Below are 19,593 nucleotides of genomic sequence, written 5' to 3'. Positions count from 1 at the left end.
TATTGCTGTTACTGACATTTCCAGCACGACCTCCTCCCTCGCCTGTTAGTGGCAGGGATTGCTGTTGCCAGTCGGGAATCCTTCCTGCTGTGTGGGGAAGGCTGGCGTGGGAAGCGCTACTCATCACATATTGAGCCAATTCAGCTGTAGCCAAGCAGGGCCTTAGGATCACCACCTCCCCGCACTGAATCTTCTTTGGAGGGAAGATTTAGATGAAATATTAGGGAGAAGTATTTTCCTGTGAGAGTCGGGAGGCCCTGGCCCAGGCTGCCCAGAGCAGTGGTGGCTGTCCCATCCTTGGGGTCAGGCTGGATGGGGCTCGGAGCTCCCTGATCCAGTGGGAGCACCGTAAACCCCGTACGGACATTGCAGGGTGGGCAGAACCCCAAGCCTCGAGGCTCCGGGGACACCCCCCGCCTCCTCTGGCCCAGCTGCCGCAGGGTGGGCACAGGGCGTGACTCAGGGGTTTCGCCCGGTCCCCGGAGCGCTGCCCCCGCGGCAAGGGAACGCGACGGGGGACAGGGGTAAGGCGCCGGGGGGAGATCGGGGGGACGCAGAGGGAGACGGGGACAGGAAGGCGATATGGGGGGGGACGAGGGACGGGGACGGAACGGACACCGGGGGAAGGCTCCGGCGCGGGAGGGAGAAAGCGACGGGGGAAGACGAGGGGGAACCGGAGGAAGCCGGGGATGGGGGGAAGGCGGCAGTGGCAGAGAACGGGGAGGAGGGGCAGTGACGGGGGGGAGGAGGCAGGGGACAGCATGAGGAAGCGGGGGTTAACGGAGGGAGAGTGACGGGAGAAGGGGGTGGCGGCGGGGACGAAGACGACGATGGGGGATGGGGAGGCGAAAGGAGGCGGGGGCAGTCAGACGGGAAGGGAGGCTGCCGGGGAAGGAGGCGGCGGAGGCAATGGAGACCGCGGCGGGGGAGGTGCCGTTCTGCGCAGCCCCCGCACCCTATCTCTATGGTTGCGAGGGGACTCCTTCGCGCCCCCCGTCTCTATGGTTGCGAGGGGAGCTCCCCCCGACCCCTCGCGCCCCGTCCCCCACCTCACTCCCCTGGCGCACGTGCCCCGCCGCGCGCCAATCTGCAGCGCCGAGACCATAGAGCGGACGGGGCGCGCGCCAGACGTTCCGCGCGCGGCGCCCGTCTCTCTGCTGCCGCCATCTTGTCGGAGGCAGCGCACCCCGCCCGCCCGCCGAACCGGGACCACGGCCCCGTCCCGCTCACATCTAAGGCGTTTCCCCAACGCCTACCGCCTCCCGCAAACGCCGGTGCGGCGGGGCGAGGGGCCTGGCTTTACCTCTAGTAGGCCCGCAGCGAAGCCTATGCTGGGTACGAGGCCGAGCGGCCAGCCGCCATCTTGGTGAAGAAGAGCTGTGCGTGACCTGCGGCGCGCGGGCGGACCCTGACCGGCGGTTGCTGTGGGAACGAGGGCAGGGCGACGCATGCGCACTGGGATCAGCCAGTCCTCAGTGGGCGGTGCAGCCTCTTGGCCACGCCTCTTAGTGGGCGGTACATACACTTGACCACTCCCCGCGTTGTGGCGCGCGGGCGATTGGCCACGCCCTGATGTGGGCAGGGAAGCCGCTTTGGCCACGCCCCAAGTAGGCGGAGCAGTCTAATGACCACGCCCCCGCCTCGCGGCGCCCCGGATTGGCTCCACCTCCATTGATTCGTGCGGCCATTTGGCCACGACCCTCGAGGTGGGTGGAGCAGCTGCTTTGGCCACGCCCCCTGCCGGCGGGCGGGAGTGGCGGGAGCGACCGGGCCTCGGTGTGCGGGCGGCGTGAGGTGAGGGGGGGGCAGGAGGCGTGAGGGGGGCAGGGGTCGAGATGGGAGGAGGGGGGTGAGAAGGGTTTGGGGGGGGTGGTAGGAGAGATGGGGGGGGGGACGGCGAGGAGGGGGGTGGGGGAGGTAAGAGGGGGCAGGCGAGAGGCACTGCTGTCCTGTGCCCCCCAGACCGGGGGGGGCGGGGGTGGAGGAAAGGGCTGAAGGAAGAGGAGGAAGAAGAGAAAGAGGCGGCAGGAGAGGAGGAAGAGGAAGGGGGCTGCAGGAGAGGAGAAAAAGAGGAGAGAAGGAGGCTGGGGGAGAGGAGGAAGGGGCTGGGGGCTGTGGGAGAGGGGGAAGGGGCTGTGGGAGAGGGGGAAGGGGAAAGAGGCTGTGGGAGAGGAGGAAGAAGAGAAAGGCTGCAAGACGGGAGGAAGGGGATGGGGGCTGTGGGAGAGGAGGAAGGGGACAGGGGCTGCAGGAGAGGAAGAAGAAAAGAAAGAGGCTGTAGGAGAGGAGGAAGATGCTGCAAGAGAGTACGAGGAGGCCAAGAGGCTGCGGGAGAGGAGGAAGGGCCTGGGGGCCGCCGGCCGGGCTGTGGCTGTGGCTGTGGCCGGGGGGCTCGGCGGCGCCTCTCTGTCCTCCCGGGCTGCGGGGCAGTCCCTGCAGGGCTCTTCCAGCCACACTGTCCTAGGAAACTCCAGCTGGGCGGTTGAAACCGGAGGGTTGGGAACGTGATCGACCAGCTCCAGAGGAAAGCCTGGGCTGCCCTTGCCTGCGTGGGAGCGCTCAGCTGCTGCCCCAGGGGGGATGATGTGGGAAAGATCTTCCCTGAGAGATTCCTGTGCTTGGTCCATATATTAAAACGTGATGTGGCTGCAGCCATCGGCGTAAACAGCTCTCCTTGGCTCCTGGATAGCCGTGAGAAACTTTGCTCTTTGCCTGCCCTGGGTGACAGACAGACCTCATGAATTAAAAGAATGCTCTTCTGTGTTCTAGCAGGATCTAGTTTTGTTTGGCGTTGAAAATCTCTCATGGAGAATGGTTAAGCAGGGATCAATGACATCACTCGGCAGGAAACACTCTTGGAAGGAGGAGTTGCTATCGCTGCAATCTTGCATGGTGATAGAAGTCTCACAGATAACCCCTTCAGTGGTCGAATGCTTTGTAGGTCACAGGCTGGCGCAGTGACTGAAATACAGACACTGCAGATGTTTTGTTTTTAGCATGAAACTTCCCTTGAGAAGCCTCTTACCCAGCTTTTATTCCGCACGTGTAACCAGAATGCCAGGGTTTTGTCAGCAAGTTCAGCTTCGTGTGAAACCACACCAGGTTGTCTCGTTTAGCACCTTTCCTGCGTTTCTCCCATCAAAAGACCTTCACAGAACTGACCTCTTCCTTACCGAAGAGAGGGAGAAAGCAGATTGGTAGCTGTTAACAGTGAAGTAACCATGGTTGGCTGAAATACTCCACCTTAGTAAAACTAAAGGAGGTTGCACTTTTATACCTGCGCAGTAGCTTTGAGAAACAAATGCTGGAGTTGCCAGGAATCATCACCGATTTGAAAACAAGTTTGTGTTCTGCCCAGCACAAAAAGGGCTGAGCTGCTCGCTGTTTGGCACTTGGCAGTTTGTGCTGGCTTCAAGGTGGCTTTGTGACAGGAGGCACGGGCCAGAGGGTGCTGTACCTCGAAGAGAAGCGGTGTTATTTCCCATGAAGCTGAACTCGCTGGGAAAAGTCTGCTTGGAAGAAAAGAATTAGACAGTGGAAACTTCAAATCTGTCAAAAAGAAGTGGGAGTGAGCCAGACTGATAAGGAGTGGCTCTGGCGTGTGGGCTTTGTGAGTGGGAACAGATCCCTTTTCCGTTGGAGAGCAAGCCAGCGGCGGGGCGGCTTGGAGCACTCCTCACTGGGAGATTCAGCTCAGGCTGACGTTTTTATATTGCCGTGGTAAATTATGAGATCTCTTCAACTCCTCCAAGTCGGTGCGATAGAGGCTCTCTTTGTTTGTCTTTGTGAAGAGACTTTTTAGCACGGAGGTGTTAGAGGAGAGATTTATTTTTTCCCCGTCTGCTTTGTATCTCAAAGCGATTCGTCTGCATGTGAACGTCTTTTCTTGGCAAGAGAAGTTGAAGTGACCGAATTGCAAGCATCCAGAGGAAAGAGGAGGAGAAAATGTTTCCTTTTGATGCTGTCTATGCAAAACGCTCAAGTGTGAAGGGAAACGTTGAGGGGAGGGAGGCCTAAAAAGAAAAAATACAACATGAATTCATTTTTTTTGAGCTTTGCAGAGGCCATTTCCTGTTAGCAGCAAGATGTCTGTGAGCAGAGTGTCTGATTTGATTGGTTTCCGGAAAGGAAGTAAACTTTTTAGGCTTCAAAATGGTTTGTCTCACATCTAGTGCCTTTAGCACCCCCACTCATGTTGCCTGGATTTATTGTCTCATTGGACAATAGGAACGATGGTTGCTGAAAATCCTGCCCTGCCTTAATACCAAGGAGTCGAAGACTTGTCCTCCAAGCAGCAACTGACACTGCTTCAAGATGTGGATGTCCAGCCAGGAATGCTTTTGTTTCAGTTTAGAGGACAACATAATATATTGTTTTGTGTTTTCTTGGTTTTTTTTCCTTCTCATATGATTCTTTGTAAGCTGAAAAACATTCTTATTTTTCCAGATTTGTGCCTGACCTTCCATAAAAATGTCCAAGGTAAGATAACATTTGTGTCTTCCAACAGAACAATGTGAAACAGGTATTTTGTTTCTAAATGTGAATCTGCACCAGCAGAATGCGTGACTTGCATTGTGTTTGGTGGTGATGCGTATGCTAAGCTACTGGGTCATAAATAAGAGGGAAATCACATTTAGAAGACGTAATATTGAGAGACTGAGTGATGTAAAACACATATTAAAGTTGTTTCCTCCAAGTAGGAACCTCTACAGTTGATTAACGCCTTTGGGAGGGTTTGCTTTGGTTGTAGAGCTGCATGCAAGCTCCCTGCTGCATTTTCATTGAAACTTCCATTCTACTACTGTGTTTTGAGCAGGAATCGTTTAAGAAAATAATGTTCTTAGATTTAATTTCTTCATTTACCGATAGAATCAGCTGATTTTCTGGAAAAAAGCTTCATAAACAATGTGGTAACTTAAGTATTATTGATGAGGTGGGATTCATCTCATTCTCAGCTCCTGCCTTTGCTGTGGCAGAAGAATGAATCAAACTTGTTTTTTGAAGACTTCAGGTGAACGCAGTTGTTCTGTACCTCAGCAGGAACGGCCACGTGGCTTTTTTTTTGTACATTGTGCAGCTTCAAACCATTTGAAATCATGGAGAAAAGAAGATGTACAAACATGTCTTGAGTGTTTGCTTATTATTGTCTTATTGTATTGTCTTTTTAGCAACAGCCTGCTCAGTTTACCAATCCAGAAACCCCTGGCTATGTAGGATTTGCCAACCTTCCCAATCAGGTTCACCGGAAGTCTGTGAAGAAGGGATTTGAATTCACTCTCATGGTGGTTGGTAAGGAAGTGGTTTATAGTCTTTCTCGGAATTAGTGTTTGCTCACAGGGAATTTGGGATTAAAATTAATATTACTGCCACTATTGCAAAGCTCCAGCTTGCAGCAGAAGGCTCTTCTGTACTGTAGGATTTAACTTTGTGTTCTAGTTTATTCGTTCATGCTGTAGTTGTTTTCCACACTGCAAACCGGGGTTGAATACATTAATAAGTTCATGGGTGAAGTGAAGAGATCTTGCTGTTCGTTGCTTCCTTCCTTCTCTTCTTTCTTATAGGATTCCAGCATTCCATTTAAAATGGAATGCATCTTTTGATTAAGAGAGTGGTATTTTGATGAAGAGAAGAGTATTAAGGAGACTAATTTATTTAAAATGTATGCTTCAGTGGCTCAGAAGAGTCTGAGCTCTGGTCTTCCCACCCCTTCTAAACACTTTCGTAAGAGAAGATGGAGAATTGGATGGGTTTGATGTGAGCTGTGACTTTTTAAATTGATCTTGATTTTCTATTAGCAGTAATAATTAAACTTCAACTCTGTTTATTTCATTAAGAATCTGCGTTGGTATCTATAATGGAAAGAAAAATCTAGTATGTCCGCAGAAATACCTTGATCCTTTCAGAAGTCAGTGTTAATTTTTGCAAATTAAGTGGGATCCCAAATCAGACTTGGACATCTTCTAGATGGCTGTTGGTCACGCCGCTGGGGAGCTGGAGCTTCTCACTTCTGGTGTTTGAACTCTGTAATTCTCGCTGTTGATATAGGCTTTTGCAAAAGCATCGCAGTAGAATTAGGTTCTTTATTACTTGGCGTCACAAGATGTCAGTCCCATTTGTGTGCTGGATTTGTCGAAGAGCAATCGCACTGGGAATGAGCAGGAAAGGTGAGGCAGTGCATGTCAGGAGGTGTGGAAGTTCTTAATTGCTTTGAATTCCAGGAGTTACAGGAAGAGTCTCTCCTCCAGCCTTTCATTAGGTTTGCCAAATGATAGCCCTAGCAGTGCTTTTATCCTGTTTCTGTCTTCTGTAGTTTGATGTTGCACAGAGTTCCCTGATTTTTATCTTCCTAGGATTTTATTTTACTTGTTTACTGTATCTTTCATTGGATTTGCCTAAGGCGATGTCATCGTGGATCTCTTATAAAATCCAAGAGTAAAGACTCTAAGCAGATGCTTCGTGTTATGGTATCCACTGTAACTCTTCAGAATTTACTGCTCAGTGACCATAAAAACCTGAGCAGTTCGGAGAAACAAGAGATGCGGTTTCTCTGCTGCAGCCACCCTTCATTTCCAGATCTGTTTGACCACAGACAGTGCTGTGTGAAACACTTGTGGCAGAACGCCATGGACGGTTGTGGATCAGGCAGCTGTTTCCAGCCACTTGTAAGTTAGAAAATAGGGAAGAAATGACAAGGTGTCAGTGTGACAGAAGGGCAGTGAACCCCACCCCGTCTCAGAGGAAAATGTAACTTCACAGCCATTGCCTGCCAATATTCTAAGGGGTAAATGGAAACTTCAGGGAGATAACTTGGAGAAAAGTAATGTCATTGAAACTTTAGAATGCTATTTTAAGATATGCTGGCAGAGGGAGGCAGTTGATGTAAGATAAGATAAACTATGCTTTAAATCGTTGATTATTTCAACAGTATGGAATGTGAATTCTTTCTCTTGAAATATGCACGGGGTTTTGGTCAGCTGTCTTCTGGGTTTTATCACAATGCCTATAGTGAATTTCATTAAATAGCTGTGCTGATTAATTTCTGAGCAGGAGAATTATTCTTAAAAAGCTGCTCCAACAGAGTTCTAATCAATGATTTTTCTTCTCCACCTTGTTTTTTCTGCTGTTATTTCTCGTTAGTTTGTGAAGATATGACCTGGCATTTATAACAGTCTGGCCGATTGGCTGTGTTGCTCCAAAGAAATCCTGAACACTCGTATTTACTTTGTATTTATTAGCAACTTCATGTTCATTCTCATTATTGTGCTATGAATTAAGTGGAAGTGTTCGAGGCCAGGTTGGATGGGGCTTTGAGCATTTACCCGGACTGAAGGTGTGGAATATGCCACTGGTTAAAATCATACTTGTTTTGGGTTTGCTGGAATGAGGCTGTGTGAGTTCCTCTGGCTGCACATCTCTCAGTGGTGAAGGCTGCCCAGGTGACACCTGATATTGAGAGATGCATTCTGTAAAGCATTAAAAACTGGTAGCTTCTCGCCAAGTCTTTCTTTACCAAATACTTCCATCTCTTGTCTCTTTTATTCAGATATATTGGACTGTGTTGCAGAAGAGTCTGTGTTATGCAGGAAGATCATGCAGCTCATCATTTTCAATATATCATTTTTTTTTTAATCAACCCTATCAGTACCTGAATTCTAGAGGTGTCATTCAGTGAATTGAAGTACCGAGCACTTTGACTTGCTGATCTTTTTTATGCTGTATGTGTTTGTTCTGATTAAGATCTTGATCTTTAGCTAATTAGCTGGCTCTTGAGCTTTCCTTGTGGCTCAGTCAGTAGCCCTAAAACACAAATATATTTGTGGGACATTCTGGTTCATCAGTGAAAAAACAGCTCCGTGCATATGCTCAGTGGTCGTGTCACGCTCCCCTTCCCTTGGGTTCTGGTTTGCTGGGTTGGCATCGAAAGCAGAAATACGTCGCGCTTTCTGCTGCCTGGCTGGGCAGGAGCTCAGCCGTGCCTTCTTCCTTGCCTCAAGTGGTGCTGCAGCCCAGACAGGATCTTCTCATTGCGTGTGATCGATCACCTTCTGGAGCAAGAGCGGAAAGCATGCCTTAAAAAAAATCAGGAGACACAAAATGGGCAATTTTAAGTCTGAATAGATTCAGCCCTCTCCTGAGTGACAGGTGATAGGACAAGAGGGAACGGCGTCAAGCTGAGTCAGGGGAAGTTTAGATTGGACATCAGGAAGGATTTCTTCACAGAAAGGGTTCTCAGGCCCTGGCAGAGGCTGCCCAGGGAGGTGGTGGAGTCCCCAGCACTGGAAGGGTTTAAAAGGCGGGTGGATGAGGTGCTTGGGGGCATGATGTAGTAGTGGACAGGGACGATTGACAGTCCCTAAGGTCTTTTCCAACTTAATGATTCTATCGTTCTATGAACTCCTCTTGACTCACAGATGTAATTACAGTGAGAGCTCTGAAAAAGCGTGTTATGAAGCTGGGACGTAAAAATTGCTATTCTTCTGCAAACTTTACTAATATAAAATGGTAAACTGAACATTTTAAAATCACAATTAAAGGTTTACCTTTAATGTGAAATTACATGTAGTCAGGTGATGCCATATGGATACAATTGAAATTAATTATGTAAATATGTTTATGTTGAATTGTAGGTGAATCTGGATTGGGAAAATCTACATTAATAAACAGCCTCTTCTTGACAGACCTCTACCCAGAAAGGATAATCCCAGGAGCTGCTGGTAAACACACCTTTATTCTGGTTTCTGTTTTCTCATGGATTTTTGGAGCTGAATGCTTTTCTCTTTGGATTTTAGTAACAGCCAGTAGTGATTTCCAGCTGTGATGATTTCTAATGTCCTCCCTTACATTTGGGCTGTTGGATAGAACTGGTTCCCTCTGCACCCAGAGGGTGTGTGGAGCCCTCGGAGGTGTTTGTATCAGCGCCTGGAAAGTTGATCCGTTCTTGTGCTTGGAAAAAAGCTTTTGCTTTTGGTTGATACTTAGTGAATGTGAGCTTTACCTCCTTTTCTTCTACGAGGCCTTCTGTTAACCAAGGTGTACAAGAACCCAACAAAAGGGAATATTGTAGGAAAAGAGAGGAAGGCGCTGTTTTTCCCCCCTCTTTGCAACTTGTCAAATGCTCACTTTTATTGTCAGCTACCGTGGTAAGCTATCACTTCTCACTTTCAGCCTTAGGAACAAAGATCCATTGCATATAATTCGGTATTGTTCTCCCTTTGCTGATAATAGATGGTTTGTTGCATTTCGTTCTACCTTAGTTTCTATGTTATATATAAGAGCTGTATGAAATCTCAAATTTTGAAGAACTTAACTTCAGAGCAAGACTCAGTACTTTTCAGGCCTTGGAAGAGAATCCATGCAGTAACGATTATTTGGTCACGTCTGCCAATTAATCTTTTGGCTTAGCTCAAAATGACAGAGTCTTGTAACTTCTATCCTGAAAGATCATGTTTATTCTCTTTTAGAGAAGATTGAACGCACTGTGCAGATTGAAGCCTCAACAGTTGAAATTGAAGAGAGAGGCGTGAAACTCCGCCTGACAGTTGTAGATACACCGGGATACGGCGATGCCATCAACTGTCGAGACTGGTATGTGCACAGACTGACATCCATTCTTTGTTTCTCCTCGGAGGCAAAATAAGTAATTGAAGCAACTCACTGTATTAATAAGATGGCAGCTCCTGGAAGGTGTGCTGCAAACCTCTTCATCCAGCTGTGGGGCCCCCAGCACAGGACAGACTCCCCGGTTGGACTGATCCAAGGGCTGAAACAGCACTGAAGAAAGGCTGAGAGAGTTGGAGTTGTTCATCCTCGTGAAGAGAAAGCTCCAGGGAGACTTGGTTGGGGCCTTTCAGTATGTAAAACAGGCTTATAGGAAAGAAGGAGAGAGACATTACCAAGGCCTGAAGAAACAGAGCAAGGGGCAGCAGTTTTAAACTGAAAGAGGGGAGGTTTAGGTTGGACATAAGGAAGAAATGTTTCCCTCTGAGAGTGGTGAGGCCCTGGCCCAGGCTGCCCAGGGAAGTGGTGGCTGCCCCATCCCTGGAGGTGTTCCAGGCCAGGTTGGATGGGGCTTGGAGCAGCCTGGTCCAGTGGGAGGTATCCCTGCCCATGGCAGGGGGTTGGACCATATGGTTTTTAAAAAGTCCCTTCCAAATCGTTGTATCTGTGATTTTAAATGGATTTAGAACAAGAAGCTCAGATTATGTTGAATGTGTGTAATTAATGCTAGTCAAAGGATAAATGCTAACCCAAGAGAAATTTGCTCTTTTATCTTAATGTAGATAAAAAATAGGCATATTGTTATCCTAGAATTCAATTAAAATTTAAGATCTGTGCTCTTCTTGCAGTTTTAAAACATCACCATGTTAGTTTTTGTCCATCAGCAGGCTCGTTTGTTGGCAGAATGTCTTTGTGTTTTAATATTACCTTTGAAACATCACTAAAATTACAGTCCATTTGGGAATGAGCATAATTTCTCAAATCCACGTTTGTTTTACAGTTTTAAGACCATAATCTCGTACATTGATGAGCAGTTTGAGAGGTATCTGCATGATGAAAGTGGTTTGAACAGAAGACACATCATAGATAACCGGGTTCACTGCTGCTTCTATTTCATTTCACCGTTTGGTCATGGGTAGGTGTTTCTCTGTCTAAATGATTTTATTTCAGGGGGTTGGTTTGTGCGTGTTGACCTAAATGTGCAGAATCAATTGCCATTGCTTAAGGAAGTACTAGAGCTGCTGGAATTAATTGTGTGTGTTCTTTCTGTCTCTGCAAAGAGGGAGATCTGTGTTGGTATGAAAATAAACTGGTAATTGAGATTAAATCAATTAAACTTTTTTCCATCTTTTAATTTTAGCCTTAAGCCTCTGGATGTTGAGTTTATGAAGGCCATACACAACAAAGTCAATATTGTACCAGTGATTGCAAAAGCTGACACGCTTTCTCTGAAAGAGCGAGAAAGACTAAAGAAAAGAGTAAGTATTTTTTCTGTCTTGGAGAACAATGTTGTGCCGTGGTAACAGCAATGTAGTCGCTGCAGAGAGGGACATTCTCATTCAACCCTGCCCTGTCCTAGCCAGAAAAAACACCTCGTGCACAGTGTCACATCACTTAATGTGTAGTTCGTGATCTTGTGGATTCTTTTATTATGGATTTCAACAAGAGATTGTCCTTAAAGTGTTGCCTGTGAAATGACAGATTGGCTACTTTTACAATTAAGTTTACCTTAAAAGTGCTGACTTTACATGTGTATTATCTCAGTTTTCTTATATTCTAAATCACAGATTCTGGATGAAATAGAAGAGCATGGCATCAAGATTTATCACCTGCCTGATGCTGAATCAGATGAGGACGAAGACTTTAAAGAGCAGACCAGACTCCTGAAGGTAGGGCTGGCGTGGTGGGTTACATCTGTGCGTAACACACTGTCTCTTTTTCGGGCTGCTCAGTGGGCTTTAGGACAATGTGCGTTCTGTGGCCTGCCGTGAGACCTCGAAAGAGTCAACGTGTCCCTGTGCCCAGGCTCTCCTCTCTGGAACATGGTGGTAACAGGGACTTTTCTTCCAAGAGCTTCAAATTAAAAGCATTACAGACTTATTACCATACTACGCAGCACTGAGCAGAAAAAGAGTTGTTCTTGGAGTTGTTTGTTCTGGTAATTTTGGCATTTTTTGGCTTTCAGGCCAGCATCCCGTTTTGTGTAGTTGGATCCAATCAACTCATTGAAGCCAAAGGTAAAAAAGTTAGAGGTCGACTCTACCCATGGGGTGTAGTTGAAGTGGAGAATCCGGAACATAATGACTTCCTGAAGCTGAGGACCATGTTGATGTAAGTTGGAAAACTAATTTAAATGGTAGTTTTTAAAGAAAAAAGACCTCATCAGTAAGATAGTTGGCCACCGTGGCAGGTGTTTTGATCAGTGATGGAATCCTCGGAGGATTCAGGATTGGTCTGGGGAAGGCTGTGAGCACCCTTGTCCTGGCTTAGGCCGAGGCACGCAGGCTCCGTGGGTTCTTTCCAGTCTGAATTACTCAGCCATTCTGTGAAAATAATCTCTTGTCCAATTCTTTGGATCACAGAATCACCAGGTTGGAAAGGACCCACTGGATCATCGAGTCCAACCATTCCTAACACTCCCTAAACCATGTCCCTAAGCACTTCATCCACCCGTTCCTTAAACACCTCCAGGGAAGGCGACTCGATGTATTGCTGGTCAGATCCTGAGAGAATCAAGCAAAGCGCTTCGTGCCTCATGCTTGTTTACATCTATCTCTGTGCACATACATATTTGCAAAGGGCCAGACTTCAAATCCCGCTGGCTGGGTTTGTTCAGGCTTTGCTACTCTGCTTCCCGTGCCCAGCAGGACTTCAGCAATGCTAAGCCAGGTGTGTCAGGGCTGTCCTAGGACCTGAGGGGGTCTCTACCCACTTTTTATTGCATGAATTTTACTTAAATTAGCTTTGAAATCAGTGTGTTCAGTGGGTTTACATGCTGAATGCTTTGACCCGGTATGTTGCTGAGTGTCTGAGTTGGTTGAGCAAGCTGATGAGACACAAGGATCTCCTATTTTTTTTCTCCAGCACCCACATGCAAGATCTTCAGGAGGTGACCCAGGATCTTCACTATGAGAACTTCCGCTCCGAGAGGCTCAAACGAGGCGGCAGGTTGTCATCTTATGCTTACATGCAGTTTCTTCCTCTTCTGAATTCACTCTTTGTGCTCTCTCTTGCTGTCTCTCCAACCATTTACTTCCTAAGGTTTGGTGGATCATGGGCAGCTCTGTAGCTCCCATCAGCACTGAGTTCAGCGCTTACACTGAGCATAAGAAAAAGCATTGCCTGAAGCTGAAGAGGCAGTTGTGACATTAAAAGGGTATAGTTTGATCTCTGCTGTGTTGTAGAGGTTGAACATAGTTGGATTGGAGAGTTTGAGGCCAGTACGTGGGCAGATGTCTGATAAATCTCTTAAGAAATCTGCCCGTTAGGTCCGTGCTGTGTTACAAAAAGGTAATTTTTCAGAATTATCAACTGGAGCGTTTGAACTATGTCTTTAAAAAGAGAAACCCGAGTCCTTCTGCAGGACTTTATTAAATATGGTATAAATAAATAATTTTCCTGGCAAAGCAGTCACAGGATAATGCCTTTCAACCCTGTTCTGAGCTGTGGTGGTTAGGGCACGGCTTTCCTTGTAAGAGAGGCAGCACACCACATTTTTAACTAAAACAGCAGGGTTTGTAAAGCTGAGTTTGCTCAAACCCGGGGTTTTCCCTGCTTTAGATTTTTCAGTTGCTTCTCTTGTTTCAGCCGCTAGAGGGTTTCATAACTGCACATTTCAGTGGGGTTGATTTATTTTGCAAAGCCTTTCACATCCTGCTGTTGCCACAGATTTTGTCACGTGCCTGGTCAGTTTTCAGGAGGAGTTTGCCTCAGCCTGTGACACTGGCCTACAAGTCAGGTTTTCCCTTCAGTCAAGATGACATGCCCTTCTCTCTGCCTTCAAAATCCTGTTTTCTGAAGTTCAAGATAAAAATAAAACAGTTTTGCCAAGTTCTGGTGCCTGTTCTCCAACAGGCCTGTAAAGAGGACTTGGCAGTAAGGGAGCCTAAGGTCACCTGGAGTTAAAACAGTATTTAGCCATTTATAGAGAATTTAAGGTTGCCTTAGGTGGCAAGGACCTGTGAGAGTTGCTGTTAAGTTGGGGTGTCTGTGAAACTAAAGCATCTTCTTGTGCCTTGGCTGGTTAAACAGCCTCTATGTCTTTTGTTTTCACGTCTGGAGTGGTGTGAGGCTGTAGTTACGTTGACTGTAAGTGAGGACAATTTGAGTGTGAATTTATTTCAAGTTTGCCCTTGCTGCACCGGCAGTGCTTGGCAGTTAGTGCTTGCTGGCTGCATTCATTAGTATTTTAGAGGCTTTTGGGCACAAGAGGGGTTTTTGACAATCTGTTTCTCTGTTAACGTTTAAGCATCAGTTTCTTTGCTTTGCGCTTTTGATGACACATGTGTGATTAAATCTGCTCGTCAAGGTTCCCCATTGGATTGCAGGATAGGGATAGCTATTTGCAAAACGGGCAATCTTGAAAATGGAGTACGTAAAAAGATTCTTCTGCTTAGTTCCTCAGTGTAAAACTGGGTATCTGTTAAGCAAGAGTTTGCAGAAGTACTGATTGAAAGCGTTGGCTTAATTTTCACAGGAGTAGTCAATGTTTGTGCCATTCTTTATCGTGTTGTGCAAAAGAAATCTTCTGGACTTTCCAAAATAAAAAAGGTGACTATACTAGAAAACTATTCAAACTGCAAAATCGTAAGTGGAGCAGAGCATACGGGTTCCTCCAATTGGGAGGATTCCGGCTCTTTGTGGTGGTCATGTTTCTGCCATGGGTTTCGTGATGAGCCTTTTAGAGGTTTGGTGGCAAACTTGGTTCGCAACGTTAGTTTAGGAGTGGACAGGTACAGTTGAACTTAAAGATCTCGAAGATCTTTTCCGACCAAGAGATTCTGTGATTAGAGATGGGATAGAACTGCACCTCTGCCTGGAGGTGAGCAGGTTTCCAGAAGCAGGATTTCTTAGAGCACTGATTATTTTACATGTTGCTTCCATACTTCCGTTGACAACTTGTCCAGCATTACCTTGACGTTACATTTTGATGGCATTCAATTGGCTTACAGCACCAATACAAGAGAAGAATCGAGCGTGTTTGCCATGTTTCTGAATTTGCTGTATCTGTGTGGTACCCAAATTGCCCTCAGGTAGGGGATGTTGTGCAGAGGTAAACAGCTGTGCTTGCGTAGTGCTTCAGAAGTCATTTTTATTGATCCCTACACATGAAGATCTGTCATGTTTTAAAGCCGTAGGTAGAATGGTTTATGCTTGTTATGGGCGTGACTTTAAGAAGGAGTAAGGAATAGACTTGAGTGCCGCTGTGTGGAGAACACGTTTCAGTGATGTTTGTGTTTCAAGAGCCTTGATTTTTGTCAATAAAGCATTCTCTGGAAGCTCAAAATCTAGAATATATGCACATTATTGAGCAATATTAATCTTATTTTAGGAAAATAGAAGACGAAGAAGTGAATAAAGACCAGATTCTGCTTGAGAAAGAAGCTGAAGTAAGATGGCAGAACTCTATATTCTTGTGGTGGGGGAATTTTTTACTTGTATCACCGCTTTAGTTGAAATCATTTCTACAATCTTGGTAATTTGTAAAGGAAAAGACAGGGTTTGCTAATACAAAGTTATTCAATGTGTAATAACAAAGAGGAGGGCAGAGAGGTGTTGAGGAATCTCAGGATACGGGTTTATCGGAACAGGTGGGTCTGGTAAAATGCCCCAGTCCATCGTGCTAATGGGAGATGGGTGCATTGCCCCCTGTGTGGGAGGGAGAGCATCCTCACACGAGTGCAGGTTCTGGAGTCAGCTACCCTGCTTGATTCAGTCAGTAAATTCCTGCCCTCCTAATGAATGAAGAAGAGCAGCAGAAGATGATGCTGTAACTTGAGATTATTACCCATCAGATAAAGATAATGCAGATAGAGGTTCCCTCTTGAGTTGGAATACGTGGTGGCAGCAGAGAGTCATGTTCTGAGGGGAAATCAGGCTGAATGATTCTTCTGTGCTACTTTTCCAGCTTCGGCGCATGCAGGAGATGATTGCGAGAATGCAGGCGCAGATGCAGATGCAGATGCAAAGCGGAGAAGGAGACGGCACTGCAATTCCTGGGCACCACGTGTAAAGTGTTAGGTAAGATGTGCAAACAACCACTGAAAGGGTTTCTCTTTCAATTACTCGCTGGGGTGGTTGGTAGTAAGAAATTGTGGAGAAGTGTTTACAAGATGGGTTTGCGTGGGTTTTGGTGTTAATGATTTTAAAGGTTTAACTCCTGTTTGTGACATGAAAGAGCTTGGAGCCACAGTAAACATCAGTGTGATGCTGTGTGTCTGTGTGGATAGATGTGTGTGGCTACATGTTCAGATTTTCCAGAAAGCCGATACAATGCACGCTGGCAGGGATCACAGAAGGAGTCTTTGCCACTGTGTAAACAGGGGATTCTCAAACTCGGGGTGAAGACATTGTTTCATTGTGGCTTTTAAAACATGTGCAGTTCTTTCAGGGTTCTCACTGTAAAAAGGTAAGTGAACTTAAATCCTGGTTTTCTTTCTTATTTTCAGATGGCTTCGTACCCTGACTTACAGGAGACATTCTCGAGTTGAGTAATGGTGCTGTTACACCAGAAAGGAGACCTTTTGCTCAACGGATTACTTGGAGTTTGCTCTAGGATTTAATGTGGAAATGCAGTGTGGTAACTCTTGTGATTTGTATTTCATAACATGTAGTCAGTCAGTATTTTATATGTTATACACTTTTGACTTTGGTTTGGTTTAGTAATTCTTATATTTAGCTTATTTTCAATATCCCATTGTATGAGGGACACAAAATAGACACTGAAACTTTTCTAGCTTGATATGGCAATAGATAATAGTCTTTGTTTTAATATGGCTTATTAGCTTCCTGCTTTCACCTTCACGTTACGTGTAGAAAACCCAGCTGTTGGCGATAGCTTGCTCAGGAGCAGGTAGCAGCCACCTCTTTAAGGATCCCCGTGAGGTTCACGCCGTGTTTACAGGGGTGTCTGTGAGACCATCCGCCCTTTTCTGCCTCTGCTCAGGGCAGGTGACTTCCTTCTCCTCTGCAAGTCCTGAATTAAAAGTTGAGCATGCCTTGTGTCTTAACAAAAGAAGGGAAAATGCCTCTTGAAGAGGCACGCTGTATTTTATAAGCCAGGCATTATTTCCTTCAGATATAACCTTGAGGGATGTATATTCTTTATTTTTTTGCCTAAAATCTCTTACTCTATTGCAGATAATTTTTAAGAGTTTCTCGTAGGTCAGCACATATCAGCCCTGCTATTTTCTCACATTCTCGTAGCTAAATAAACCTGAATAACGCTGATATTGTTAAATGAGGTAGACCCCAAAGAGCAGTTTTCTATGCATAGGTGTTCACTAGAGCCAAATGTGTAAGCAATTCTGTAATTCCCAGTGAGTGTTTTATACTGTTTTTAGGGCATTGCAAGCTGTTCATTGTAGCATAAAATACGTCCTAGCACACTCCTCTCAAGTGCCCACTGCCTGACAGCATCGATGCTAACTGTATCGAAGGTCTTGCTCCAAGGCCGAGCAGCAGTATTCATTTGGAAGGAACTCTGGGAATTTACATGGTTTCTTTTAGGCCAAAGTAACAGTAAATGAGGTTGGTTTTAGTGTGGCTGGACTTGTACCGCTCCCTGTGCCCTGTGGGAGCTCATTGGGCAGGCAGAAACGCATATATAAAGCCAGTGATCAGATTTCCTAATCTGATCCGTTAAAAATGTTGTTACTTGAACAGCTAATAAACAGATAGAATTGCAAGTTTCGTCTCTTCTTGGAGCTCAGGTGCAGCTAGAAAAAATTTATAGTTTTTTTAATGTTTCTTCGAAAAAGATAGCAGGATTTGTACAGCAAATGTCTAATTCCAGTGGTTCTTAAGTGGCTACAGTAAATATAAACCTGCTAAGCAACTGACATTTTTACCTGCCTGCAACTGCTCTGTATGAATTGTTTCGTATTTGAATCTTTCTAAAAATGTGAAGCTGAAATCCTGCCTTGCAGCCTTTGCCAAGGAGCTCCGGTTTGCTTCCCGGTAGCAAGTAGTGTCAAAGTCTGGCCCGACTCATTTGAGCTTCCCTTACCTTGACAACACTGCAGTTGGGAACCTTGCTGTGCGACGAGATGCAGCGCAAAGTCCCCCATTGTCAAAAATTTACATCTAAAATGTAGATGGACAAACACACAGCTCAAAGTTCTTGTCTTGCTTTTCTGAGAGAGCGTGTAGAAGCATGGTGGTGTGGTGGCATTGTTGGAAAACACCGCACAGCGCCCATTTATTTCTAAACGGTTTGATATATTTTTGTGAATCAGTTGCGAATCATAAATTTATGAAAAGAACTGCAGCCATTAAACACTTTTTGAGGTCTCATGCTGTCCTTCAGTTGCCCAAAATCTGTTTTTTTCTGATAACTCAGTGTTTGGCTGCTGTCGAGCTGTTTGTCTGACACCTCTGTGTGAAATGCTTTGAGCACCGCGCGCTGCAGCCACCCTGGCTTTGCCGAGAAGGGTGGCTCTGGGCTGTTTGTGTTTTTGGGAGAGTCTGGTTGGCTGTGGTGGTGCTGTGAGCCTGACGTGAAGAACTACTGTGAAATCTCACAGGTATGCAGAGGAGCTGGGGGCACAGTGACCCTGTGTGTGCTGGTTTGATGTGTTTTCCAGTATTTTCTGACATGGGAACAAAAGCAGGTTGTCCATGTGTTTAGCGCTGCTTGCTCACTGCCTGTGGAAGCCTTTTAGGCAGTGTATTCTTTGAAATATCATATCTATTTAAATATTCCATTCAGGATGAAGTATTCTGTTTCGTTCTTAGGCAAATAGTTTTTGATCGACTAATTCTAACAGGAGAAATATTTTTGTAGGTTTGGTTTGGTTTCAGTAGGAAAAAGGGGAGTTTATGGCATGTGCCATGTTAACCGCAGTCCTTACGGCAGCTCGTTGCTGTGGGCTCTGGAATTCTGTCTCCCCTTCACTCCTCTTGTGATGCTGTTGCGATTAATGGTTTCATGGTAAGCCAGGAAAAGTGAGACTGCCTTTCTCAGATTCCATTTCCTACAAGCTCGGTTTCTGCTAGAAAGAAGACTTGGAGACAAAAGCTCGATGTCATTTGGTGGCTTTGCTGAACTGGCCATGATTCTTATCCTGTTATGCCATTGTTATGGGTTTTATTTTAGGAGTCAAAATACCTTTGAATTTGCAGAGCTTTATAGTTGGTAGCTAAAGGTGCTTCCTCTTGGTACAAAAAAAAATCTGTTGTATTCTGGTTTGTGTACTGCCATTAGCCAAAACTATAATTAAAAAGTGCTAAAATACGCTTTTTTTTTTTTGCTATGCTTCTTTCTTGTAATCAAACCTGGCAACATTGATTTTGTGGTGACGTTTTTTTAAATATGACGGAGAAATGGAGATGTAGTTGAAAGAGAACACCTCAATGAACCTGCGTAAAACATCGTCATTAATGCTGCGTGCTCCGAGTGTGTCGGTACAGGGCGTTTCGCTGTGGGTTTCCCACAGCTGCTGGTCCTGCCTGTGGGCTCTTGCTTTCCCAGATGCTCTCACCAGACTTACACATCCCTTAATTATTACGGTAGCATAGAGTGAACCTGCTTGTTGTTAGGTGGTGCTGTAAGCGTGAGGGATCGTTTTTTCCAGTGAGTCCTACTTGTTTCCTGGAGAGAGTGGAAGGGCAGTTGATCTTCATTCTAGGTATTTCAGAACAATTTAGGACTCATCCTCCTGGGAAATGACTTCAACAACCTCTATGGCTGTTACAGGTTAAGAACACCAGGCGATGTTGGGTTCTTGAGCTGCCAGAGGACTTTAGTGACCTTCCAGTACCTGATGGGGCTGCAAGAAAGCTGCGGAGGGACTGTTCGCAAAGGCTTGTGGGGATGGGACTAGGGACAGTGGGTGTAAACTGGAGAGGGGCAGAGTTAGGCTGGACATAAGGAAG

At 46.0% G+C, this 19,593-nt stretch overlaps 2 protein-coding genes across 3 annotated transcripts in view; one reads left to right on the top strand and one right to left on the bottom strand.

Moving 5' to 3' along the window:
• The window catches only part of HDLBP (high density lipoprotein binding protein), a 40,023-nt gene extending 38,584 nt beyond the window's left edge, over window positions 1–1,439 (bottom strand). Inside the window, exon 1 of the mRNA XM_009567710.2 lies at window positions 1,304–1,439. The gene's annotated coding sequence lies outside the window, so the exon portion shown is untranslated. The remainder of the gene's footprint in view (window positions 1–1,303) is intronic.
• Window positions 502–18,954, top strand: SEPTIN2 (septin 2). 2 transcript variants are annotated; one of them, XM_054073884.1, is made up of 13 exons: window positions 502–524; window positions 4,447–4,479; window positions 5,169–5,289; window positions 8,628–8,714; window positions 9,462–9,585; window positions 10,499–10,633; window positions 10,859–10,976; window positions 11,286–11,387; window positions 11,684–11,829; window positions 12,583–12,666; window positions 15,050–15,107; window positions 15,626–15,738; window positions 16,167–18,954. In XM_054073884.1, the coding sequence occupies exons 2-12, from the start codon at window positions 4,471–4,473 to the stop codon at window positions 15,728–15,730; spliced, it is 1,089 nt and encodes a 362-aa protein (XP_053929859.1). In that variant the 5' UTR covers window positions 502–524; window positions 4,447–4,470; the 3' UTR covers window positions 15,731–15,738; window positions 16,167–18,954. The 2 variants fall into 2 exon arrangements, with proteins under 2 accessions (XP_053929859.1, XP_053929858.1); XM_054073883.1 differs by lacking the exon at window positions 502–524 and adding an exon at window positions 1,672–1,794.
• Window positions 18,955–19,593: the final 639 nt, after the last annotated feature.

Source organism: Cuculus canorus, chromosome 9 (assembly GCF_017976375.1).
Source record: "Cuculus canorus isolate bCucCan1 chromosome 9, bCucCan1.pri, whole genome shotgun sequence".
Classification (NCBI taxonomy): Eukaryota; Metazoa; Chordata; class Aves; order Cuculiformes; family Cuculidae; genus Cuculus; species Cuculus canorus.
The sequence above is the reverse complement of the archived record's forward strand: the minus strand, read 5'-3'. Positions and strand labels throughout refer to the sequence as shown.

Coding starts and splice junctions, on each gene's coding strand:
- SEPTIN2 (XM_054073884.1), top strand. Junction 9,586..10,498: donor GCCATCAACTGTCGAGACTG/GTATGTGCACAG, acceptor TTTGTTTTACAG/TTTTAAGACCATAATCTCGT. Junction 11,388..11,683: donor AGCAGACCAGACTCCTGAAG/GTAGGGCTGGCG, acceptor TTTGGCTTTCAG/GCCAGCATCCCGTTTTGTGT.